Consider the following 26,830-nt stretch of genomic DNA (forward strand, 5'->3'; position numbering starts at 1 on the left):
GGCAAGACCCTATCTCAAAACTAAAAATATAAAGGACTGGGGTGTAGATCAGTGGTCAAGGGCTTGCCTAGTGTGCATGAGGCCCTGGGTTAGATCCCCAGAATGAAGGAAAGAAAAAGAGACAGAGAGATAGGGAGGGAAAGAAAAAAAAAGGAAGGAAGGGAAAGGGAAGGGAAAAGAAATGAAAAAGAGAGCACTGGGGTTGTGGCTCAGTGGTAGAGCATTTGCCTAGCACATGTGAGGCACTGGGTTCAATCCTTGGCACCACATAAAAATAAATAAATAAAATAAAGGCATTGTGTCCATTTACAACAAAGAAAAAAAAGAAAAAGAAAGGAAGGTGTGAGGGAGGAAAGAAGAAAATGTATATAGTCAAACCTGTAACCCAGAAACAGCAATAACAACAAAAGACACTTCTAACAAAGGATCATTAAGTACCCTTTGGACATACTTTTTCCCAAAAAGACAAGTGAATGCCAGAACTTGGCAAGCAATTTACCATGTGAAAACTGCAAATACTGACTGACCTGTTTTAAAAGACTGTAGGATTGGCTAAAAGCAGAACACCAGTCAACTCTCAGCAGGATTCTATTTCTTAGGCTACTGGTACTAATGTCAATGTACTGAGGAATGGAAAAATGCCTATCTTCTAGCAGCAACCCTCATTTGCACATTTAGAAAAGGACAAATGTATGGACACATCTTGCAATATTATGAAGAATGTACTTTGCCTTATGACTCAAATCAAAACCATTTGTGGGTACAAAACTGGGGTCAAAACAGCAGTTGATTTTCCTTATGTGCCTGTAAAGAATGAATTATTTTGTCCCATAAATGTTGTTACTTTTTCCAATACTGAGAATTGAAACCCAGGAGCTCTACCACTGAGCTATATCCCCAATCCTTTTTATTTTAAGACAGGTTTTTACTAAATTGCTGAGGCTGGCCTTGAATTTATGATCCTCCTGCCTTGGCCTCCTGAGTAGCTGGGATTAGAGACATGTGTCACTGCACCAACTGTTAGATTTTAAATGAATCCTCTTATAGAGTTATTTTTTTCTTAAAGGCTATGCAGATTAATGTAGTACATGCTTAAAAATGTGTTAAGGCCGGGCATAGTGGCATAGGTGTGAAGCCAGAATTGGGGACAGGCAGTTAGTGTAGAAATAGGGGATCAGGTCAAATAGAGGAAATGGAGGCCATATAGTTAAATAGTTAGTCATAGAGAGTTACAAGGGTGCTGGTGAAGGAGGTCACCTCTGGAAGTTGGAGATTGCCCCTGGGAGAATGGAATGTCAAGGATCTCTGGAGCCCATTGATTACCAAATTTACCTGCCCTTTTCGAGGACTACAGGCAAGGAGCTGCTAATTAATGCTCCCTGGGCCCTTACCTGGCTAAATCACTTTGGCCCTCCCCCTGCCCATTCGCTTCTCACTTTGTGCATCTTACCTGCAAAACCAGGCCTAGTCACATAGGCAGGAAGGAGAGATAAGGGGGAAAAAACTGGAGAACAAAAGAGACCTTAACCTATAAAAGATGTACGGTGTGCTCACTTCTTGGGATTCTACAACATCAGTGATGGCCTCTTTCTCCCTTTCGGGAGAAGTCTGTATTATTACTACTTTTAAATAAAACCTGCTTAATATGTTTGCCTTGGAGTGCTTCTCTAGTGTTCAAACTTCAATATTAGAGGAAGCAGAACTCGTCACCGGTAAACAGCAGTATCACGTGTGTAATCCCAGCAACTCAGAAGGTTGAGACAGAAGGATTATATGTTCAAGTCCAGCCTGGGTAACTTAATGAGACCCTGTCTCAAAATTTTAAAAAATAAACAAAAAGTGCTGGAGATGTAGCTCAGTGGTACAGTGTCCCTGTTTCAACCACAAATTCAAAGAGTGTCAAGATAAATTTCACTATACTCTAAAACAACCAGATTTGGAGAAAAGTAACTAGTCCAGATTTGAAGCTAATGGTTTAATATTATTCAGTTTTTCCCAAAGATCTTAAGTATTTTTGGGTCAGAGTGGTCTGCTCAATTAAAACAAAAACTGAATGACTGGAAAGAACCAGGCATGTTATCTGGTTATGGAATATGGTGATAAAAGTTTTCAGAACTTAATGTTTCTAACTTCTAAGTGCAGGCCTCAGTGAAAAACATACTTCAGAGATTCAACTTCTTTTTGAGAAGAGACTCAGGCACCTTTTTCAAATTTAAATTATGCCTTAAATTCTCTTCTCCACACTGCCTTGGACACTTGAAAGCTTGTGCAGTTCTCTAGGGATAGACTTCAAAAGGATATTGTTTTATCACAGACTTGTCTGTCCACCTCTGGTTCAATGTTTTATGTCTTGTACTTTCCCTGGGAAGGAGTAAAGCTCTTTTCTACAGTTTCAAATCTATTGTATTTAATTCTACTCTTGACAGTCAAAGATGATAGAAAATAACTGTCATACAAGCAACTCTTCGAGAAGCCAGAGACTGAGGTTTGGTGGACATTATATACTAAATAACCCCACCAGCATGGGGTTATGTAGAAAAGCAAATTCTTCCATTATAAGCACTTAAATAGTTAGTCATAGAGAGTTACAAGGGTGCTGGTGAAGGAGGTCACCTAAAATGCAGATGGTATCAAACTAGTAGTCAAGGACTAACTCTAAAAAAGTCACTTTTATAAATGATTAATTTAATTTTAAAAACAAATATAAGTATCAATGTACTCTTGTCAACAGTCTACCTGCAGTACACCTGTCAGGTAAAAATATACACCTTTACAACTTGGTGGCTCCAAGTTTAAAAACCAAAAAAAAAAAAAAACCATTTCGCAGCAAGGAAATGAATATAAGAAATACACTAAGAAGCAAAAATTTATGGGGGAAGGAAGAACATACTGTTTTGACTTAACTAAAGAAACCAAAAGGAGACTGGTCTATATGACAATGTACATCCTAGAAAGTCAGGTGTGAAGATTTTAGAGTACGACTCTATATGACTTGAATCTCCCCTAATTCCTAAATAAAAATGACATCTCACAGTAAAACAAACAAAAAAATCTAGGAACATATTCTCCTGTGTTCTTTCCCCTCAAGATCAGGAACGAGACAAGGATGTCTAATGTATTTACTTTTTTTTTACTTTCATTAGGTTTTTTTGTTCTTCTTAGGTATACATGAAAGTAGAGTGTATTTTGACATATTATTCATACATAGAGTATAACTTATTCTAATTAGGATTCCATTCTTGTGGGTGTATATGCTGTGGATTTTCACTGATCATGTAGTCATAAATGAACATAGGAAATAATCTCTCCCCTTCTATTCAACATTGTCCTTAGAGGTTTTTCCATGGAAACTTAGGCAAGAAAAAAGGCACTCAGTTTAGAAAGAAAGAAGTAAAACTAACTCTGTCTTAGTTCATGCTGCTACACCAAAATATCATAAACTGGGTAACTTATTAGCTACAGAAATTTATTTTTTATTTGTTTTCTTTTGGTATTGGGGATAGAACCCAGGGATGCTTTACTCCCGAGCCACATCCTTAGCCCTTTTTGGTTTTTATTTTGAGACAGTCTTACTAAGTCGCTTAGGGCCTTGCTAAATAGCTGAGGCTGACTTTGAACTTGTGATCCCTTTGCCTCAGTCACTTGAGCCACTGGGATTACAGGCATGCACTACCAAGCCTGAATTTTACAGGTTTTCTTTTTTTTATTGTTGTTTCCTTTGTATATTTTTTGGCTTTGGCCATATCAGGGAATGAACTCAGGACCTCATGTCCTCTTATCACAAAGCTACATCCCCTATAGCCTTTTTTATAAGTTTATTTTGAGACAGGCTCTCACTAAATTTCCCAGGTTGGCCTTGAACATATGATCCTTCCGCTTCAGTCTCCCAAGTAGCTGGGATTACAGGCATGTGCCACCACACCAAGTTCTTGAGGATGGTAAGTTCAAGATCAAGATGCTGGCAGATTTTGTGTCTCAATCTCTGGTTTATAGACCACATCTTTTGGGTCTGTCCTCTCACTGTGGTAAAAGCAAACAGCTCCCTGAGACTTTTTACAAGAGGTCTACTTCTTTATAGTGCTTTGCCTTCATGACATAATCAGCTCCCAAATGTCCCACCTCTTAATTCTATGAGATTGAGGATTAAGTTCAAACTACAAGTTTTGAGGGGATACAAACATTCATGCTATAGCAATCTCTATTCACAGGTGACATAATTTTATATAGAAAATACTAAGGAATCCACTAAAATTAATAAATGTGATTAGGAAGGTGGTAAAGTACATAACAATATACAAATCAATTGTATTTCTTTATATTTCCAATGAACAAGCTAAATAATAATGTGTTGGTGATGATAATAAATGGAAACTGTCATACATTGCTGGAGGGAATGTAAAATGGTTGTTCCTCAAAATATCCAACACAGAGTTACCAAATGACCCAGCAATTCTACCCTTAGTTAAATATCTAAGAGAAAAAAAAATCATATCTACATAAATACTTGTACATGAATGTTTATAGCAACATCACTCATAATAGCCAAAATGTGAAAACAATCAAAATGTCCATTAATTGATGAATGGATAAAAAATGAGGTTCATCCAGATAGTGAAAGGAGCTAATCATAAAAAGAACATATGTTATATGATTCCATTTATATGAAATTTAGAGAATAGGCAATTTCATGGAGGCAGGAAGTAGATCATTGGCTGGTTAGAATTGGGGAGGATTAGGGGTATGGAATCATAAATAAAGGGTATGATATTTTGGGGGATGATAAAAAGTTCTAAAATTGACTTTGGTATTGTTACATGTATCCATGAATATACTAAAATCCACTGAATTGCACTACTTCAATAAACGAAGTGTATATTATATAAACAATATCTTAATAAAGCTATTTTTAAGCTGGGTGCAATGCTGCATACCTGTAATTCTAATGACTCAGGAGGCTGAAGCAGGAGGATCTCAAGTTAAAATACAGCCTTAGATATTTAGCTAGACCCTATCTAAAAACAAAAATAAAAAAGGGTCTGCAGATGCAGTTCAGTGGTAAAGTGCCCTTGAGTTCAATCTCCATTGCAAAAAAAAGAAGCTGTTTTTAAAAATAAAAATGGGGCTAAGAATTTAGCTCAGTGGTAGAGTGCTTGCCCAGCATGCATGTGATCCTGGGTTTGATCCCCAGCACCGCTCTCCAACAAAGAAAGAGAAAGAAAGAAAGAAAGAAAGAAAGAAAGAAAGAAAGAAAGAAAGAAAGAAAGAAAGAAAGAAAGAAAGAAAGGAAGGAAGGAAGAAAGAAAGGAAAGAAAGAAAGAAGGAAGGAAGGAAGGAAGGAAGGAAGGAAGGAAGGAAGAAAGAAAAGAAAGAAAACGGGCAATTATTATAGATCCTCAAACATTTAACATTTAAAGTATGGGAGGGATGTGGATTCAACCCAGTGGCAGAACTCTTGCCTACCATATGTAAAGCCCTGGGTTCAATCCCCAGCACCACAAAAAATTAATTAAAAATAAAGGATAAAATGGGGATATTAGGAACAACTGCATACTAACAAACTTAATAAACATAGATAAAATGGTCAAATTATCAAGTTCACTCAAAGTATAAATAGAAAACCTGAACATAAAAGTAGTGTTTAGGGTTGGGGGTTGTGGCTCAATGGTAAAGCACTTGCCTAGCATGTGTGAGGCACTAGGTTCGATCCACAGCATCACATACAAATAAATAAATAAAATAAAGATTGTGCTCATAAAAAAGAATAAAAAAGTGGTGTTTAGAAGAAAATTAAAACCTTCATTCATAAACTATCTAATTTGCATCATATAGACCACAGCCAATTCTAAATTGTAAATGTGTCATCACTGAATGTGGATTAATAAAAGATGATAATAATCAAATCTCATTGGCTGATACAAGCCAGCTCCAGCCCACCACTAACTATATCTATAAAAGAAAACAAGTTATGAAAAAACTCCTAAGAAAACTCCAGGCTCAAATGTCTTCACTAGTGAATGATATCAAATATTTGAGATTAAAATAATACAAATTTTAAACAAATTATTTCAGAAAGTAGAGGAAGAGATCTGCTTTATATACAATAAGGTTGAATTATACTGATATTAATACAAAAACATTACAAGAAAACTCTAGACCTCATTAATACAGATTTTTAAAATACTATTTTTATTACTTTTCATATGCATTGTACTGGGTGGGGATTGAAGCCAGAGTCTCATGCAAGTGTTCTACCACTGAGCTTATCTCCAGCCTCTCAAAGGCAAAAATCCTTAACAAAATTTGGAAATGTAATCCATCAATATATTATAACTATATAAATTTATTATGACCTCGTGAGGTTTACTCCAGGAATGAAAAATTGGTTGAACATTTGGAAGTCAATATTACTCAACATATTAACATAATAAAGGAGAAAAACATAAGCATCACAATAGATACAGAAAAAATCTTGATAAAAGTCAATACTCATTTATGATCAAATCCTTCAGGAAACTGGGTTATAAAAGGTTCTATACACAGCATTGAAAAAAATTCTCTCAGGAAATTGAATAGAAAGGAAATTCCTTAACCTGAAATAGGGCATCTATGAAAAAACTGAAGCTGACATCATACCTAATAGTGAAAGACAGAATATTTTCTTCCTATGATTGGGGGTCACAACTGCTATTCAAAAATGTACCGGAAGCTGAGTATGGAGGCACATGACTATAATTCCAACTACTTAGGAGGCTGAGGCAAGAGCATTGTAAGTTTGAGGTCAGCCTTGGTAACTTAGTGAGATCCTGTCTCAAAATTTAAAAAGGGATGGGGGTGCCGGGGAGATAGCTCAGTCAGTACAGTGCTTGCAGGCCCTGGGTTCAATCCCCAGTACTGCAAAAAAAAAAAAAAAAAAAAGGGTTGGGGATGTTGTTCAATGTTAGAGCACTTCCCTAGCATGCATGAGGCCCTATGTTCAATCCATAGTACTCCCCACACACATATACACACACAAACAAAGAAAAAAGAGTAAAGAAAAACATACTGAAAATCCTAGTTAGTGTAATAAGGCAAGGAGGAGAAAGTCATATAGGTGGGAATGGAAGTGGAAAAACTATTTGCAAGAGAATCAAGAGCATATACATAGAATTCCCTAAGGATCTATTAAAAACTTACTAGAACTACTAAGTGAATTTAGCATGATCTCAGAGTAAAGGAACAATATACAAAAATCAACTCTATCTTTTAGATACTATAAATAAACAATTTGAAGTTGAAAAACTTTAAATACTTATGCAATTGCATCAAAATCATGAAACAATTAGGATTAAAATTTATGAAATAAGTGAAAATGTGTATGCTAAAATCTATAATACATTACTCAGAGTAATTATGGAAGGCCAAAATAAATGAAGAAGCATACCATGTTCATGGATCAGAATACTCGATATTGCCAAATTGGCAATTCTGCCAAGAGTGATCTGTAATTCCAATTAAGATCCCAGCAGTTTTGTGTGCATGTGTGTATGTGTGTGTGTGTGTGTGTGTGTGTGTGTGTGTATGCATGTGTGTAAATTTACAAACTGGTTATAAAATTTATAAGGGCATGCACATATTGTGTATCTCCCATCCCGGCCTCCCATTTGCTTATAGTATTTCTGATTTCCCATGGGCACAAACTTCCAATGATTCTGTGTTGCATGAGAGTTCATTCAGCAAGACTCAAGTAAAAGGTAAGCAGGCTACATCTATGACAAAGGAGCAGGGTTTGGGTGCTGAAAGCCAAGAAACACCATCCTTTTGTGCCCATTTAGAAATTAAATCAAATACAAAATCAGAAACAACCATGATATCCAATAATATCTTTTCTTCACATTTTCTTCCTCTGTATTCACTAACCACCTATATTGAAAATGATGACAAATAAAGGGAAATATAGAGAAATCCATAAGTCTTTTCCTTTCAGTCCTTCCTTACTAATGAGCAAGAGGAAAGTGGAGAGTGTTAGCAGAATATGTATGTATGCACATATCAAGAAGTGAAATTAAAACTTCTGAGTTGGTTTGGGCATTGATGTCACTGTTCTGATAAGAAGTAAATACAGTCAGTGTGGTGGCACATGACTATAATTCCAGCTACTCTTGCAAGCTGAGGTAGGAGGTTTGCAAGTTCAAGGCCAGCCTGTGCAACTCAGTAAGACCCTGTCTCCAAATAAAATCTAAAAAATGGACTGGGTGTGTACTTCAGTCATAGAGAAATTGCCTAGCATGTGCTAATCCCTGGGTTTGATCTTTGTTGGTACCACACCAAAAAAAGGAAAGAAATATATATGCAAGCTACAAAATATGAAATGTGTTATTCTGATGATTCTACATGCAAGTCAAATGCTCTTATATTTGTGTGAGTTTGTGTGTGTGTGTGTGTTTTAGTCAGTTTTTTGCTGCTGTGACTAAAAGGCCTGACCAGCACAATTGTAGAGGAGGAAAAGCTTATTTGAGTGTTCACAGTTTCAGTGGTCTGAGTCCACAGAAGGCCAACTCCATTCCTTGGGGCTCAAGGTGAGGCTGAACATCATGGCAGAAGAGTATGGCAGAGGGAAACAGCTCACATGGTGATCAGAAGTCAGAGAGAGAGAAAAACTCCACTCTCCAGATACAAAATCTATACCCAGAAGCCATGCCCCCAGTTCCCACCTCCTCTAGCCGCAACCTACCACTTCAGTAACCACTCAGTTAATCCTTATCAGGGGATTAATTCACTGATTGTGTTAAGACACTCACAACCCAATCATTTCTCCTCTGAACCTTCTTGCATTGTCTCATACATGACCTTTGGGGGACACCTCACATTCAAACCATAACAGTGTGTGTGAGTGTGTGTGTTGCTGGAGATCAAATGAACCTATGGTCTTACACATGCTAGACAAGTGCTCTACTCCTAGCCTACACTGTCAGTCCTATACTTGCATTTAAAACTGGCATTGTACAATAGCAAGTTGACCTGTATACTTCATGCTGATAAGTTCAACTTTTTTGACTTTACTTAGAATGACATTATATAATAAGTAAAAATATAATGTTAATGTCAAGATCAATAGTCATGCTGGGTGCACTGGTGCACACCTATAATCCCAGTGGCTCCAGAGGCTGAGGCAGGAGGATGGAGAATTCAAAGCCAGCCTCAGTAAAAGCAAGGTGATTGCTGACCCCACCTGCCCCCCCACACACCAAGGTCGGACACTGGTGCTGAGCCCCACAGCCTGCCCCCACACCGAGGACGGAGGCCAGTAGCTGAGCCTGACTGCCTGCCCCCCTACTGCTGAGGGATACTGCGCCTGCCTCCGTGCTGACTCAGTGCACCCTCGATGGTGCTCCCCAGTTTCTTTGGAGGCTGGTGCAAACATTTTGAATTATTCTTGAGGGTGTGACCATCATCATTGGAAGGGCGGCTCCCTTCCTGAGACACCTACAGGAGACTGGAGGCCCTTTGGGCAGGTACCTCTATTTACTCAGTTACATCCTACACCCTTCACCATCCTCTTGTTCACAACTAGAAATAATGTAAACAGTAATTGAACTGATCCTGTTCATTACAATAATGTTAAAGTCTTTACTGGGGCTATCTGGTTCAGGGCTGCATTTTCTCTGTATTGGGTGTTACTGGTATTGATCTCCCCTTCAAAGGAGAGGTAGTGGTAAACTGCAAGGTCATAATAAGTCTGCAAGGGGGGAACTTCAGTATCTCTGATCTTCACAGCTAGAGGGGGATATATAGAAACAATATGAAAAAACAGGGGAAGAAAGTGTCCCTAACAAACCAAGATGCTGTTGTGATAGAATCCAATGAGAGCATGGCAGTAGAAATCACAGAAAAAGAGTTTAGAATCAGCATACTTAAAATGATCCATGAAGCAAAAGATGAGCTAAGAGAGCAAACACAGGCAATGCATGAACATTCCAGTAAACAGTTAAAAGAGCAAATGTAGGAAACAAAGAACACTTCAATAAAGAGATAGAGATTCTGAAAAAAAAACCAGAAATACTTGAAATGAAAGAAATGATAAACCAAATTAAAAACTCAATAGAAAGCATCACAGAATAGATCTTGTGGAAGACAGAATCTCAGACGATGTAGACAAAATAGCTAATCTTGAAAATAAAGTTGAACAAACTGAGAAGATGTTAAGAAGTCATGAATGGAACCTCCAACAATTATGGGATATCATGAAAAGACCAAATTTAAGAATATTTGGGATTGAGGAAGGCACAGAGATACAAACCAAAGGCATGAACAACCTGTTCATCGAAATAATATCAGAAAATTTCCCAAACCTGAAAAATAAAATGGAAAATCAAATACAGAAGGCTTACAGAACACCAGGTGCACAAAATTACAACAGATCCACACCAAGACACATTATAATGAAAATACCTCACATACAAAATAAAGATAGGATTTTAAAGGCTGTGAGAGAAAAGTGTCAGATTACATATAAGGGGAAACCAATACAGACATCAGCAGATTTCTCAGCCCAGACTCTTAAAGCAAGAAGGGCCTGGAACAATATATTTCAAGCTCTGAAAGAACATGGATGCCAATCAAGAATCCTATACCCAGCAAAACCAACCTCCAGATTTGACGATGAAATAAAATCTCTCCAAGATAAACAAAAGTTAAAAGAATTTACGAATAGAAAGCCTGCCCTACAGAACATTCTCAGCAAAATATTTCATGAGGAGGAAGTGAAAATCAACAATACAAGTCAGCAAAGGGAGGAACTACCCTAAAGGAAAAGCCAATCAAAGGAGAAATCAAGTCAGGTTAAAAACCAAAAATAAGCCAAAATGACCAGGAATACAAATTATATCACAATAATAACCCTGAATATCAATGACCTAAACTCAATAATCAAAAGACATAGACTGGCAGATTGGATTAAAAAGATGGACCCAACAATATGCTGCCTTCAAGGGACTCATAGAAAAAGACATCCACAGACTAAAGGTGAAAGGATGGGGAAAAACATACCATGCACATGGACCCAGTAAAAAAGCAGGGGTCTCCATCCTCATATCAGATTAAGTGGACTTCAAACCTAAGTTAGTCAGAAGGGATAAAGAACAACATTTCATACTGCTTAAGGGAAGCATAAAACAGCAAGATATAACAATTTTAAATATTTATGCTCCAAACAATGGAGCGCCTATGTATATTAAACAAACCCTTCTCAATTTTAAGAATCGAATAGACCAAACACATTAATAGTGGGGGACTCTAGCACACCGCTCTCATCACTGGATAGATCCTCCAAACAAAAACTGAACAAAGAAACTATAGAACTAAATAATACAATCAATGATATAGACTTAATGAATATTTACAGAGTATTTCATCCATCATTGAGCGAATATACTTTCTTCTCAGCAGCTCATGGATCCTTCTTCAAAATAGACCATAAGCTATGCCACAAAGAAGCCATTAGTAAATACAAAAAAATAGAGATCTTACCCTGTATCCTATCAGACCATAATGGAATGCAATTAGAAATGAACAATAAAATAACAAACAAAAACTACTCATACACCTGGAGACTAAATAATATGTTATTGAATGATGCAGTGATAACAGAAGACATCAGGGAAGAAATAAAAAAAATTCTTAGAGGTAAATTAGAATAATAACACAACATATCAAAATCTCTGTGACATTATGAAAGCAGTACTAAGAGGAAAGTTCATTGCATTGAGCTCATACATTAAAAAATAAAAAGCCAACAACTAAATGACCTAATATTACATCTCAAAACCCTAGAAAAAGAAGAACAGATCAACACCAAAAACAGTAGAAGACAGGAAATAATTAAAATCAGAGCTGAAATCAATGAAATTGAAACAAAAGAAACAACTCAAAAAATCGACAAAACAAAAAGTTGGTGCTTTGAAAAAGTAAACAAAATTGATAAACCCCTAGCCACACTAACGAAGAGGAGAGAGAAAACTCAAATTACTAGAATTCGCGATGAAAAAGGAAAGATCACGACAGACACCATTGAAATACATAACATAATTAGAAGCTACTTTGAAACTCTATACTCCAACAAAACAGAAAATATGAAGACATTGACAAATTTTTACAGAAATATGATCCTCCCAAACTGAATCAGGAAGATGTACACAATCTAAACAGATCAATTTCAAGCACCGAAATAGAAGAAACCATCAAAAGCCTACCAACCAAGAAAAGCCCAGGACCAGATGGATTCTCAGCCGAATGCTACAAGAACTTTAAAGAACCTCGATGCTCTTCGAAAGATGAATGGTTGAAGAAACTGTGGTACATATACACAATGGAATATTATTCAGCCATAAAGAAGAATAATATTGTGGCATTTGCAAATAAATAGATGGAATTGGAGAATATCATGCTAAGTGAAATAAGCCAATCCCAAAAAACCAAAGGCCAAATGTTTTCCCTGATAAGTGGAGAATTATATATAATGGGGGTGGAGGGTGGGGAGGGATAGAAGAATGGGGGAACTATAGATTATGTAGAAGGAAATGAGAGGAAGTGGGTATAAAAAATGGTGGAATGAGGCAGAGATCATTACCCTATGTACATGTATGATTACACAAATCATATGACTCTACATCATGTACAACCATAGAAATGAAATGATGTACCCCATCTGTGTACAATGAATAAAAATGCAGTCTGTAAAAAATTAAAAGATAAATTAAAAAAAGCAAGGTGCTAAGCAACTCAGTGAGACCCAGTCTCTAATTAAAATACAAAATAGGGTGTGGATGTGGCACAGTGGTCGAGTGCCCCTGAGTTCAATCCCCAGAATCAAAAAAAAAAAAAAAAATCAATAGTCATCAATCACCATGAGGCAGGTATCCTTGATATATGATATACTGTGATGAAACTGCATTTTACCTCGGTAAACTACTTCTCAAAATCCATAACTCCAGTCTAACTATGAGAAAAAATACCAGAAAAAAATCCAATACAGGGATAGTATATAAAACATCTGAGTAGTACTCAAAATAGTCAAGGTCATCAAAAACAAAATCTGAGGACTGGAGATAAAGCTCAGTTGATAGAGTGCTTGCCTTGCATGCACAAGGTCCTGGGTTCAATCCCCAGCACCAAAAAAAAAAAAAAAAAAAAAAAAAAAAAAAAATCTGAGAAAACGTCACAGCCAAAATAAACCTGAGGAAATACAGCAACTAAAGTAATATGGTATTCCAGATGGGATCCTGGAAGGAAAAAGTACATCTGTAAAGCAGAGAAAATTTAATTAAAGTATGGTGGTTAGTTAATGTTAATATATCAACATTGGTCCGTGAATTATAGCAAATGCACTATACTGATGTAAGATGCTAATAATAGGTCAAAAGGACTGTGGGAAATATTATATTGGAACTCTATACTATGCACTCAATTTTTCTATAAATTAAAACAATTCCAAAAAAGAAGGCTCTTTTAAAAGAAAAATAAAGGCAAATCAAAAAACAGACCAGAGTAGAAAAGCTTTACATTTTAGTACCTTTAATGCATTTCCCCTTGATTTTTGACAAGGGGACTTTCATTGTCATTTTAAATCGGCCCCCACAAATTAGGTAGCTAGCTCTGCCACTGTCCCAGTGTTTGCTCTTAAGTCTCAGGTTTGGGTATTTCTGGGTGTTTGTAAGAGTCCCTGAGGTGATAAGTAAACTGTCAGTTGGAGCCCAGCCAGGCAGGCCAGCACAGGGTAAATTGTGTGCTCTGAACTTGTTTGGATTCCAGGACAGATGGAAGCAGCAGCTACAATGTGGAAGAGGTCCCCACACAGGTCAGATGCTGTTCCTAAGAGAAGCCTCTCCTTAGCATGGTGGAAAGTAAGGAGTCCAAAGCATCCTAGAGCTGGAAGAGACCTCACTCAAGGTTCTAGTTCAGACCTACCTATCTTTTCCGGGAGAAAAAAAAAGTCATAAAATGAGGCAAGGAGAGGGTTGGAAGGCTCTCATGTCTCCAGAGCCCCAGTGGATGAGTGACAGCAGGAGTCCAACCCAGCACCTAGCTGCTTCTGTCTCCCTTCAGCCCAGGTCTGGACCTGCCTTCTCTCTCCCTGAGTGCTTCTAGCAGACTCAGCTGCTAGCCCACCTTTTCTCAGTGCCCCTTCCTTGCTTCTCTGAGCACATACACGTGTGGGCTCAGGGGCCACTTGTGAGTGCACTGGTGTCTCTAGGCCCCTGTTAGGATGAGGCCAGAAGTAGAAAAGAGAAGGCTCTTGTCATTGCATTTCCCACTTGGAGATTCCCCCTGGGGCAGAACTGGGGAAGGAAAGCAGGAGAGCCACAGGCTGCACAGGGCCTGGTGCAGTCAACATCTGCAAGTCTGAGAACAACTACTGCCATAAGAGCCATTAGGAAAGAAGGCAGAGGAGGCAGCAGCAGGGGGCACCCTGGGCTGGGGAGGACAGAGCTTCTCACAGGCCCTGCCAAGTGAAATGAAGGGGACTCAGAGGGAGGGGGTCTCTGTTCCTACCACGGAAGTGCAGCCCCACCAAGAATGGGAATCCCTGGGCCAGAGACCTATGAACCAGAAACCCACCCTGGGCTTCCTCAGATTCCCCAGAGAAGGGCACAGCCCTGGAGACTGTTGTCATGGCAGCAGTTGTCCAGGCTGACTGCCTGCCTCCTTTCTGCATGGCTGCTCTGTCTGCCTTCTGATACTTTCAGCTCCTGCTTCCTGAAAATATCTGTGCTGCCCATCCTGGCTGTATATAAATGTGGCTGGAACCCACTGCTAAGCTTTACAAAGTGGTTAAAGGCACCATCTCTCATGTCACTCTGCTGTGTTGTTGTTGTTGTTGTTGTTGTTGTTGTAGTTCTGGGGATGGAACCCAGGGCTTCCTGTATACTAGGCAAGTGCTCTACCACTTGAGCTATGCTCCCAGCACCTGCTTAGGTTTTATTTTTATTTTTATTCTTCCATAGGGGATTGAACCCAGGGCCTCTCATATGCTAGGCAAGTACTCTACCATTGAGTTACACCCTCCTGTCCCTTTTAAAATTTTGTTTTGAGACAAGGTCTCAATAAGTTGTCCATGCTGGAGTCAAACTTGGAATCTTCCTGCCTCAGTCTCCTAAGTACCTGGGATTGACAGGGTGTGTGCCACTTCATGGGTGCCTCTACCATATTCTGGAGTTACACCCTCCTGTCCCTTTTAAAATTTTGTTTTGAGACAGGGTCTTGAAGTTGTCCAGGCTGGAGTTAAACTTTTCAATTTCCTGGGATAACAGAAATGCACCATTGCACTGGCTCCTGCCTAGGTGGGGTTTTTAAAATTATCATTGTTGCATTATTATTATACATAATAGTGGGATCCATTAAGCCAAATTCATACACATACATAACACAATATTTTCAACCTCATTCCCCACTACCTTCCCTTTTCTTCCTCTCCTCCACCTGATCCACTTTCTCTACTCTACTTTTATCCCTTCTATTACTATTATTATTTTAACTAGTGTATTATATGTATGTGGGATTCATTGTAGTATATTTGTACATAGACATAGCATAATTTGGTAGATTTTATTACTCAGTATTCCCCTACCCCTGCCTAAGTTTTATTTATTTATTTATTTTTTCATTGGTATTGAGGATTGAATCCAGGGGTATTCTCTCACTGAACTAAATCTCCAGCTCCTTTTTAAAAATTTTTTGAGACATGGTCTTACTAAGTTTCCCAGACTGGCCTTGAACTTGTGATCGACTTTTCTCAGCTTATGGAGTCGCTGGGATTACAGGCATGTGCCACATGGCAAGGAAATCTGACAAGGTTTTAAACCCCATCTCTGCTACTATATTTCCATGGGAACAATTTGCAACCTCCCAGAGTTTACCTTTTTTTTTTTTTTGAGAAAAAGTAAAAAGAAGTTTTATTGCTTTGCTAGCACAGGTGAAACAAAGGGGACTCCTGTCCCAAGGGCTGTGAGTCTCCCAGAGTTTACCTTTAATATGGGTTCTTTAGGACTAAACCACTGCTAATGATAGTGAGCCAAGCAACATAACCTCCCATTACCTTAAGTCACAAGTAGCAAATTAAATTCATCAGAAGTTTCATTTTTCAGCCCTGTACTAGCACTCCAATTCTATACAAACAATTGGTGGAGCACATTCCTTTGTTACAAATGGTTTTCACTACAGCAGGACAACCTTCACCTTATTCCATTTTTGAGAGCCCCTTTTTGAGCCTTTTTGAGGGGACCTTAAATCAGCTACTGCTGGGCAGAGACTTAGAGCCTATATGGAGATTCTATCTTCATTCCTCTTTTCCTGCTTCTGCTTCCTCACAATTTTCTTATCTACCTCACCTCCATATTTACCAAATTCTCATCAAGGGTTAATTTAAGCTGGTTTGAGGGCTTTCCAGGACAATTTTGTCTTCTATCAGGAGCACTAGAAAGAAAGTGATGCCACTTTGAGAAGTCTCGCTGAGATGACCTGAGGGGAACCAGCCAGGAGGGGCATATTCAGGGCTGCCATATGCAATGAGGAAAAGGATTTTTTTTTAAATTTGGAATCAGAATTCTGAGGAGATTCTCCCTAGGTATTTCCTAAGCTTACTAACTTTATCATCCTGTTTAGTACTGATGGCATACCTTAAATTAATACTTTTAGCTAATATACTGAATGAGAATCTGGATTCAAAGAATGAGGAAGTGAATCTAACAAGATAACATTTATCAGTAAAAACAAAATTTTATGTAATTGGATTAAGATTAAAATGGTTTACAGAAAAGCATTAATAATTTGATATATGAAACACATTAAGGGGTTATCAATTGACTGCAACTTAAACTAGATTCAATTTTGAGATATGGCATCCCCAAAATCTACTACAAATTTAGGTTTCATCTGTATACGTATAGTGCCTATTCTAGAATGGCATGGGTAATAAAATCACGTCATTCTACACTAGGCAGAATATTTTGGGTTTTTTTGGTACCAGGGATTGAACCCAGGATCACTTAACCACTGAGTCACATCCCCAGGCCTTTTTATTTTTTATTTTGAGACAGGGCCTTGCTTAGAGCCTCACTAAGTTGCTGAGGTTGACTTTGAATTTGTGATCCTCCTGCCTTAGCCTCCTGAGTTGCTGGGATCGCAGGTGTGTGCCACCATGCCCAGTTTAGGCAGAATACGTGGTATTATCCAAGACATTTACAGGTTCAGGAACATGTTGAATGGTGAGTGAGCTTGAAAAAGTATGTCACACTTGAAATAGCCTAAGTAACTGGAGAAAAATGTCTTGGTGAGAACATATTACTTAAGAATTACATGAGGGGCTGGAGTTGTAGCTCAGTGTTAGAGCACTTGCCTAGCACATGTGAAGCACTGGGTTTGATCCTCAGCACCACATAAAAATAAATAAATAAAATAAAGGTATTGTGTCCTTAAAAAAAAGGAATTACATGAAATAGCATATTGAAAATAGCTCTGGATCTGGGGATGTAGATCAGTCATATATTGCTTGCCTAGTATGCATGAGGTCATAGGTTCAATCCCCAGCATCAAAAAAAGCTTTATTTTTATTGTTACCAAACTCAAGTAAATCTTGCTGGGTACAGTGGAGCACACCTGTATTCCCAGCTTCTTTGGTAGGCTGAGGCAGGAGGATCACAAGTTCAAGGCAAGCCTAAGCAACTTAGAAAGACCCTGTCTCAAAATGAAAAAAAAAATTAAAAAACCTGTGGATGTAGTTCAGTGGTAGAACTCCCCTGGATTCAACATCCAGTACTATCACAAAACAAAACACAAACCTTGACTCTGTCTAGGTTTCAAGCTCCTTTTACTAGGCAGGAGGAAGGGAGGAGGGCTTACAGTGATGACTGGAGACTTCTGAGGCATCATTCAGTTGGTCTGAAATAGGACATTGTGAAAATTGGTGGTTGGTATATGTGCAAATGCAAGGTCATAATGCCCCTGTGAGCCTTGAAAATATTTTAGTTATCTTCGTCTTGTCACCCTCTATTTGACAAGAAAGGAGATTGGGGAGGTTTTGATGCACCAATTTGCACTGCCAGTTCTGGACTAATATTCATTAAATGGCTAACATGTCTATGTGCGGAATTAGGCAGAAATCTAACTTGAAGTTGAGGGTACCAAAGGAAACAGATGCAATATGAAGGCAGAGGCGCCAATCTTTTTCATCCTGTTTTAGTCACCCACTGGACACCTGCAGGTCCAAGTGAAGAGTCAGTGAATTCAGCAAAAGTGACCTTTAAGTCCCTGAAGAGTAACCTAGGCAATCGTTATCATCGTCACCCACACGTCAAAGGTGTTATCTATAGCAAAGCTAGTAGGAGACTAATAATAAATATATTGCTCATCTGCATGACCTCCAAAAATTAATCATTTTAAAAGTCAACTAAAAACAAGTGAAGCTAGAGGGTTTATTTAGGTTTTTCTCTTGGTTTCAATATTTATAATAAAGGAATAATAATTAGTAGTATTGTACTTAATCCTCATACAGCACTTTCTATGTGTTAGGTACTATTCCAGATCTGGCACATATACTGACTCATTGACTCATGTACTCCACTTACCAATCCAAAGGGGTAGGTACTACACTTGAGAAACCAATCCTTGGCAAAAGAATAAAGACAAGCTGGGTGCGGTGGCACACACCTGTAATCCCAGTGGCTCAGGAGGTTGAGGCAGGAGGATTGTGAGTTCAAAGCCAGCCTCAGCAACTTAGTGAGGCCCTAAGCAACACAGCAAGACCCTGTCTCTACATAAAATATTTAAAAAAATGGATGTGAATATGGCTCAGTGTTTAAGCACCCCTGAGTTCAATCCCTGGTACCAAAAAAAAGACAGAGTGAAACTTTGTTTTAAAGACAATATCATAGAAAATAAGAAAATTAAAACAATTATGGAAAAGATATAAAGATAAACTACTATCATTTCCAATTTTTTCCCTAGTCCTACTTTTTATATATTTTATTTTGAGACAGAGTCTCACTGTATTATATTGCTTAGGACCTTGTATTTTGTTGTATTGCTTAGGGCCTTGGCAAATTGCTGAGACTGGCTTTGAGTACACGCTTCTCCTGCCTCAGCCTCCCAAGCTGCTGGGATTACAAACATGTGCCACAGAGCCCAGATTGTTTCCAATTTTTCAGACGAGGAGGTTGAGTCACAGAAAGGTGAAGTAGGTTGTCCAGTGTGTTTTTCTGATGAGAAAGGGAAAGAACCAGGACAACACTGGCAGTTCAAGGTATCAAGGGTAAAAAGCACTTTAATTATTTTATTTGTACAAGTTCAGGGGGCAGAGCCAGGACCAATGTGTGAAAACTGGGAGTCAGATTTCAACTCAACAAATGTCATTAGTTAACCTATGAACTCCAAATGATTAGAACTATCTAATATTTCATTGAGAAGTCTTATAACGTAGTGAGTTTTTCATCACAGGATAAAAGGAGAATAATGATAGAAATAAAGCAATGAATGAAATTGGACTTCTCTAAGAAAGAAACCAGCAAATGAGAAACCAACCGTTGGGGGAAGAATAATGAAGGTGTAGTGAAACTTGGCTTTAAAGACACACATTACAGAAAAGCTGAAAATTAAAATAATTACGCAAAGGGCATAAAGGTAAACTAATATTTGTCTAGTTGCTATATCAACACAAAGTAAATTAGATTTGGAAAAAATGAACAAAATTTCATGAAATGGGAAATTTCACATATGAATTACTGTTCAGAAACTTACTGAACAACCTAGGTTTAAAATACAAAGAAAAAAAAATTCCAGAATCCTCATAGATGTGATGGCCACATAGCCTGGAAGTGTAATAGATAGAGAGGTAGTCTACTCTCTGGAAGAAAGGGCGTTTGCATGAGAAAGTACCACCCATGCTTTTTGAATAGGTAAGATATAGGCATGAGGTTGAGGATCTCAAAACAGATCCAAAATATTTAGTACTTGTAATGACAGTTGAGTATATGTTAGTGTGATTTGAACTTTGCTTCTCAGAATGTGGTCAACCGAATTATTGCATGGTTTACTATTGGCTGTCTTCTCTGCTGCATCTAACTTTTGGGGTCCAGCAATTCCAAGAATCAAAGTATTTGTTGATTTAATATATAGTTTATATATAGTTTTATATATAGTTTATATTAATGAATTAATATAAACTGTCTCAACCAGAGGCACCAATAACTGACTGGGTAAGGCTTTAAGATTTCCAGTAAGATCTTTTTTTTCCTGTTATGAATAGTAACTACTGAGTAATTAGGATACACATATAAGTTATTCAGTGTGTGTATGTGTACATATATGTATGTGTAGATATGTATGCGTGAGCATATATATGTGTATATAAAGGGGGGGAAAGAAAAATACCATGCTGTCCATCAAGAACTCTCCCACTTCAGGGCTGGGGAGATAGCTCAGCTGGTAGAGTGCTTGCCTCGCAAGCACAAGGCCCTGAGTTCGACCCCCAGTACCGCCAAAAAAAAAAAAGAACTCTCCCACTTCAAATAATAAATATGTTTTCTTGACTATTTGTACTTATGTGGACACAATGTATATTTTGATTTATGAAAACTAAAGTACCAAGTCTTTTTAGATTTGCATACGTTACAAACAACTCTTTATAGAAGTGTAGGACTGAACATTCATCAATTTATATCAGAGCTTTTCTTTGTGATACAGGTCTGGGGCCTCAAAACACAAAAAAATAGTGATGTCAAAGAAATACGTAAGATTGTCACCCATGAAAGTAACAAGAAATGAAAACAAGCTGATGGAGCTTAAATGGACATGACACAGTTATGGATGTGGATTAAACCTGAGAGTGTTGGGATATGAGCATATAAGACTGATTCATGAAGGTCAAATTGCACCGCAGGATCTGAAGGGCAGGGGAAATCAGAGGCTTTGGTGGCTGAGGAAGGGATGGTGGTGGGAGAGGGGTAGCATTGGGGTAAACAGCAGAGAGGAAGAGACAATAACCACCGAGACCTGATGCTAATCATCTCTGGTAACTAGCAACAGGCAAATATAAACAAAGAAAGGTGAGTGACAATGCCTGGTGTGTCTGGGGTCAGGAGATTCTGGCAGGTTGCTGCGAACGGTCGCCGGTCAAAGTGGTAACTGGGGATCTGAGCTCGGCAGTGACGCGCGGCCCTCACGTGACCAGGAGCCTATGTCTGCCCAAGTCCCTCTCGTCCTGGTCCTTTTTGCCGGTCCAGACACCGTCTCCCTATTACCCTTTGGTCGAGAGGGAAAGCAGAAGGAAGTAAGTTCCCTCGATCCTCTGGAATCCTTGTGAGTGTTGGTGCTGCCCTGTAATCCCTGGGAACAGATCCGGATGGCTGAGTCCAGGCCTTTCGGTAGGCTCCAGCCCCGCCTCCCCCGCCCACAATTTTGGTACAGAAAATGGTGGTCTTGGGGTTGGGGGAAGGAGGCGAGTGAAACCCCCGTCCCGGGAGGGAGGTGAAAATACTTGGAAACAGTTTCTAAGTAACCCTAGCTTCTACTTCCCGCCTAAAAAGAAATGACCAGCTTTGCAGGGTGGAGAAGTAGGGACATACAGGACAAAGCTTGATGTAGGATCTGAGTGGGGAAGCGAATATCTACGGGGTAGCTTGGGGGAGGCAGCTGAAACTGGGGGTGTGCGTCAGTCAGTCCGCCCTCCTCCCCTCTCCCCGCCCCCTACCCTGTCCGGCGTCTGTCTGCAGGTCTCAGCGGGGCACCTTGAGGAGGGCACGAATTAAGGGTGCACGGGTGGGAGAGGTCCAGGTCGGGAAGGGTGGGCAGTGGCCCAGGATAAGGGTGCGAGGGAGGATGACGAAAGGAACGGAGTCTGCAGGGCCCCACTGCCCCGCCCCTGTCACTGCGGGAGAGGCCTGTGGCAAGGCCTGCTGGGAAAATGGTGGGCTTTCGGGAAGGAGGGGGCAACCAAGAAAGCGACCTGGGGAGGCGAGTCTGAGAGCCTCTAGTAAATGCAGGTTTAAGGACCTGGGCCCCGAATTAGGGAAATGCAGGTAGCAGAACCCATGACCGGGGTGTTGGTCCCGCTGCCAAGTATTGTGACTCGACTGCCTTTTCTTGTCTCCTAAGAGTAACTGTGCTCCAAGAAGAAAAATCTCAACATGGAAAAATCATGCGAAGAAAACGAAGAACAGCCACAGAGCTCGCCAAAGGCCGATGAGGAGCGGCCTCCGGAGGAGCAGCCTCCCGAAAAGCAGTGTCCCGAGGACGAGCAGTCCTCCGAGGAGCAGTCCTCCGAGGAGGAGTTCTTTCCTGAGGAACTCCTGCCAGAGCTCCTGCCCGAGCTGTTGCTGTGTGAGGAGCGCCCTCCGCGGGAGCGCGTCTCCCGGAAGGACCTGCTGGCGGAGCGCCCTCCCATGGAGCAGCCTCCTTGTGGAGTGGGCAAACATAAGCTGGAAGAGGGAAGTTTCAAAGAAAGGCTGGCCCGTTCTCGCCCGCAGTTTAGAGGGGACATCCATGGCAGAAATTTAAGCAACGAGGAGATGATACAGGCAGCTGATGAGATGGAAGAGATGAAAAGAGTAAGAAATAAACTCATGATAATGCATTGGAAGGCAAAACGGAGCCGCCCTTATCCTATTTAATGTGTTCGGCCTTTAGTTCTGTTTTGTCTCATAATAGTATTGCCACCTGGACTTTCTGTTTGCATTCTCTTATGTTTTTTCCTGTCTTTATTTTATCTTTGTGTGCAGTTTTCTTTTACGTGTCTGGCTTGTAACTGGCATAAAATTGGCTCTTTTGCCTCCGAAAATCTGAGTCCCACCCATTTGCATGGAAAGTGTACATTATATATTGTGAAGTGAAAAAAAGCAATTTTCAAAAGGTATATATAGTATCCCGTTTTGTAAAAAAAGAAAAAGACCACATGTATATTTATATATTAATATTCAAAGAAAAAAACTAAAAGTATATACTTAAAAGACTTAACAATGGCTATCTGAGCAGTATAGTAGGTGATTTTTATCTTTTTAATTTTTGCTTTGTCTGAAATTCCCATTTTCCCAGAAAAACACATTCTACTTATGTTGCAAAAGAAAACATGTAATGAAAAAATGCAAAGCAATTAAAAAAAAATAAAACCCTGTCAATCAACTTATAAAGACAATGTGTCCTTTAATAAATCTTTGTCAGAACTTAAAGAAAAGTGATTCATATGTTTCTTCTGAATCTTTTAGGATTATAAATCAGGTATTTATTATATATGAGTCTTATTTTCTTATTCTTATTTGAATAAGACCCACCTTACAGTGCTGCTCTGGGACAAAATGAGATAAAGATTGTGTGAGCTGTGTTCTTTTCTTTCCCCACCTGGACGTGGAAGACCCCAACTACTATAGATTCCCTTCAAACACAGGATAGTATTAAAAGGTGTTCTCACTCATGCTCACAAATTTCTGTGGTATTCCAGGTGAGTGCCACATTCTGTTCCTGTCCTACTTTATTCTCAGATACTGCCATACTTACAAGGTAAAGCTGCCCATTCTCATGGGTCCTGCTCCTTTCACTAGCCCTCATGCTGCTAATGTCCCCCAAGTGCAAAGCCTCAGTGATTGTTTTGCAGTCCCTGTTGAAACAAAGTTGCACTTTTTCTCCTATGGGTATATGTAGAATTCCCCTCTTCCAGCTGGGATATTACTCTTACTAAAGTGTATACCATCCCATATGCTGCTTAGACCTTAATGTTTTAAAAGAATGCTTAGCAAGGTTGGTGTGTGCCTCTAATCCCAGCAATTTGGGAGGGTGAGACTGGAGGATTAGAAGTTCAAGGCCAAACTCAGCAGCTTTGTGAGACCTTCAGCAACTTAGCAAGATCGCTAATCAGAAAAAAAAAAAAAAGGACTGGGGATGTAGCTCAGTGGTAAAGCACCCTGGGTTCAATACCCAGTATGGGGTGGGGGGGGGAAATGCTTAACAACATAGTCCTGTCCATTTTTTTCTCTTAAAACCTCCATTTTCTTCCCTGGATTCAAACAAGAGTCCTCTTGGGACCTGGGCTAGGACAAATTTGTGAGAATGACACTATGCTGTGTATTCAGAATTAAGCCCCCCTACCAAATACAAAAATAATTATAATTTGAATTGCCTAGCTTGCCTTGGGTAAGTTCTCTCAGGGGCTTCAGGGAAATTGATCTGACCAATTTATCTGACTTATATGAATAAAAGAGGAAAACAAAGCTTAGACTCAAACTCAGACATTCTTCATCTACACTATTCCATATCAACAAGAAACATGAAAAGTACTTTGCAAAATATTAAAATATTTATATATGTATATATATATGTACATATATATATATGAGATATTATGAATTATTCATTAAACTACCTCGATAAGTCCCAAGATTTTTATTTTGTTGATCCTGTTAATGCTAGAAATACAAATAGTAGTTAATAATTTCTTTAAAAAATTATGACCTGTCATAAACTCAGTTTTCATTTCACTACATAAGCATCTTTAAGTGTGTGCACTTCTCCAGAATTATGATTTGCAGTTTCAAAAGGAACATAGTGGGGGGAAAGATTGTTTCCTCAATTTCAACAATAATGTTATTTATATATTTTATATATCAGTGTTTCTCTTAAAAATGCAGAAACCTGAGCTTTATTCTAGACCTACTAAACCTGCTCTTTTACAAATTAGCACACTAAAGTTGGAAAGCCACTGGCATATACAATGTACTGTTAATTGTAGTAACAAGAAACTATGATATGAGAGTATAGGTAATGGCATCAGAATTAAAAGGTGAGCCAGACACAGTGGTGCACACCTGTAATCCCAGTGGCTCAGGAGGCTGAGGCAGGAGGATCATGAGTTAAAATCACCCTCAGCAAAAGTGAGACCCTAAGCAACTCAGTGAGACCCTGACTCTAAATAAAATACAAAATAGGGCTGGGGATGTGACTCAGTGGTTGAGTGCCCCTGAGTTCAATCCCCACTACCAAAAAAAAAGTGGAAGGCTTATTCAAGCATATTTTTAGTAACAAACTAAAGACAACATCACCGATTTTACAACATAAAATTTAGATTTCTTACAGCAAAGCAAGATCATACACAAAATAAAAAGCAAAGACACAACTTATTAGCTAGATGCATTTTTATGATGAACTTTATGTAATGCCTTTTCATTCTAATGTGACTGAAATACTTCATAAATAAACTCAAAGCTTTCCTTTGGTAATCAACTTCCAAAATGCTTGAGCAAACCCTGATCCTTTGGCTTTGGCTTGATTTTATTTTTTCACTGTATGGTGCCATTTTTCGGAACTCTTCACATCTCCAGACCATTCTTCAAGGTCATGGCAGCCTGATGGATGCTGGAAAGGCTGGAATTCTATAAGATTCCAGGGACTCACTGTGCCAGTTTTATAAGACAGAAGACATCCAACCCCTAAACTCATGGGTAGCAGGGTGTAGGCAGGCTGTAGAAGAGCTCCCTCAAGCCACACTCCTCTCCAGACTAGGTCTACCTTTGGTTTCTCTGCTCCAGCCTGCAGTAGACATCAGGCCTTCTGCAGCCAAAGGCCAAGCTGTGAGGAACAGACTTACCTGGAGGAGAACAACAGTCCACACTGCAGGTCAGAGCATGCTGCCTTTCCCTCCTTTGCCCTTTCTCTTTGGGGGATCTTTTTGGAGAGGAGGAGGCCCCAAAGCTTCATAGCTGGAAACTGGTTAGGGTAGTCTTTGAGCAGACAGGTGTCTGCACTGGTGAGACCAGATAAGATGGGGTAGAAGCAGGGGTGGGATGACCCTTCCCTCAGCATCCAGTGAAGTGGCCTCCAAAATAATTGGGCAAAATGAGGTTAGCCAGCAGACAAGACCTCACCCATCCCTCTCCCACCCACCTTGCCCAGACTCCCGGAAGGGCCTAGGATATGCCCTGGCCTGTTTTGTTGGTTCTGTGATGACTTAGCTCTGTGTCTGCCTGGCACAGGGCATCTGAAGTCTGAGTCTGCCCAGGCCCAGGAGTACAGGAGACCTCAGGTAAAGGGAGCTCACAAAAGGCACATGGTCCTGCAACTTGGGAGAAGAGAGGTGTCAACTTCTATCTGAAAGCACACATGCACTGTAAACCCAGTCCTTGGCTTGGGGATGAAGGCAGTCAGATTATGAGCAGGTGTGAAGATACTTTTTAAGGCATTGATGGTGGAGGATAAGCAGCATCCAGAGCCCAGTTCTCTGGGCTCCTGCTGTGGTATGACTGTGCACCCCACAATTCATGTTCTGGAGTTGGGGCCTAATGAGAGGTGGCTGTGTCCTCATGAATGGCTTAATGCTGCTGTAAAAGGCCTTGCCAGAGTGGGCTCTCTCTCTTCTGCTCTCTGCCTTGTGAGCACACAGTTTCTCTCTTGCCCTTCCACCTTCCAACACCTGAGGACATAGTAGAACAGCACACACCGGATGCTGGTACCTTGGACTTCCCAGTCTCCAAAACTGTGGGAGAATATATTTCTGTTCTTTATAAATGCCCCAGTCTCAGGTGTTGTGTTATAGCAGAGTAAATCTAAAGCAGGCCCTTACCATCACCCTGCTCACACTGAGGCTGGTATGTCAATCACATGTCTAAGAAGTGACTTTCCTGGCCACTTCCAGAGCAGAAAGCATTGAACATTTGAGACCCTTGAGAGTGAGTTCTCTGGTAAATAGGATACCCCTGCTCTTAGAAGACAGTGAATTATAGTGGGTGCATCCTCTTGTGGCTCAGTGATATAGCATTTGCTTTGAATTCACAAGGCCCTGGGTTTTATCCCCGCCCCCCACCCACAAAATCAAAAGAGTAGG

The 26,830-nt window shown here is 39.6% G+C and overlaps 1 protein-coding gene across 5 annotated transcripts; it reads left to right on the forward strand.

Moving 5' to 3' along the window:
- The first annotated feature begins 21,150 nt into the window (after positions 1-21,150).
- Tceal1 (transcription elongation factor A like 1) lies at positions 21,151-23,176 on the forward strand. Of its 5 annotated transcripts, none has more exons than XM_047536208.1 (2): positions 21,151-21,295; positions 22,120-23,176. In XM_047536208.1, the coding sequence occupies exon 2, from the start codon at positions 22,152-22,154 to the stop codon at positions 22,632-22,634; it is 483 nt and encodes a 160-aa protein (XP_047392164.1). In that variant the 5' UTR covers positions 21,151-21,295; positions 22,120-22,151; the 3' UTR covers positions 22,635-23,176. The 5 variants fall into 5 exon arrangements, with proteins under 5 accessions (XP_047392164.1, XP_047392165.1, XP_047392163.1 ...); XM_047536209.1 differs by having other exon boundaries at positions 21,206-21,324; XM_047536207.1 differs by having other exon boundaries at positions 21,209-21,389.
- Positions 23,177-26,830: the final 3,654 nt, after the last annotated feature.

This window comes from Sciurus carolinensis, chromosome X (genome assembly GCF_902686445.1).
Source record: "Sciurus carolinensis chromosome X, mSciCar1.2, whole genome shotgun sequence".
In the NCBI taxonomy this organism is placed as follows: Eukaryota; Metazoa; Chordata; class Mammalia; order Rodentia; family Sciuridae; genus Sciurus; species Sciurus carolinensis.

Excerpts from the sequence above, each read along its gene's own strand:
- Tceal1 (XM_047536208.1), top strand. The coding sequence starts at position 22,152 with ATGGAAAAATCATGCGAAGAAAACGAAGAACAGCCACAGAGCTCGCCA.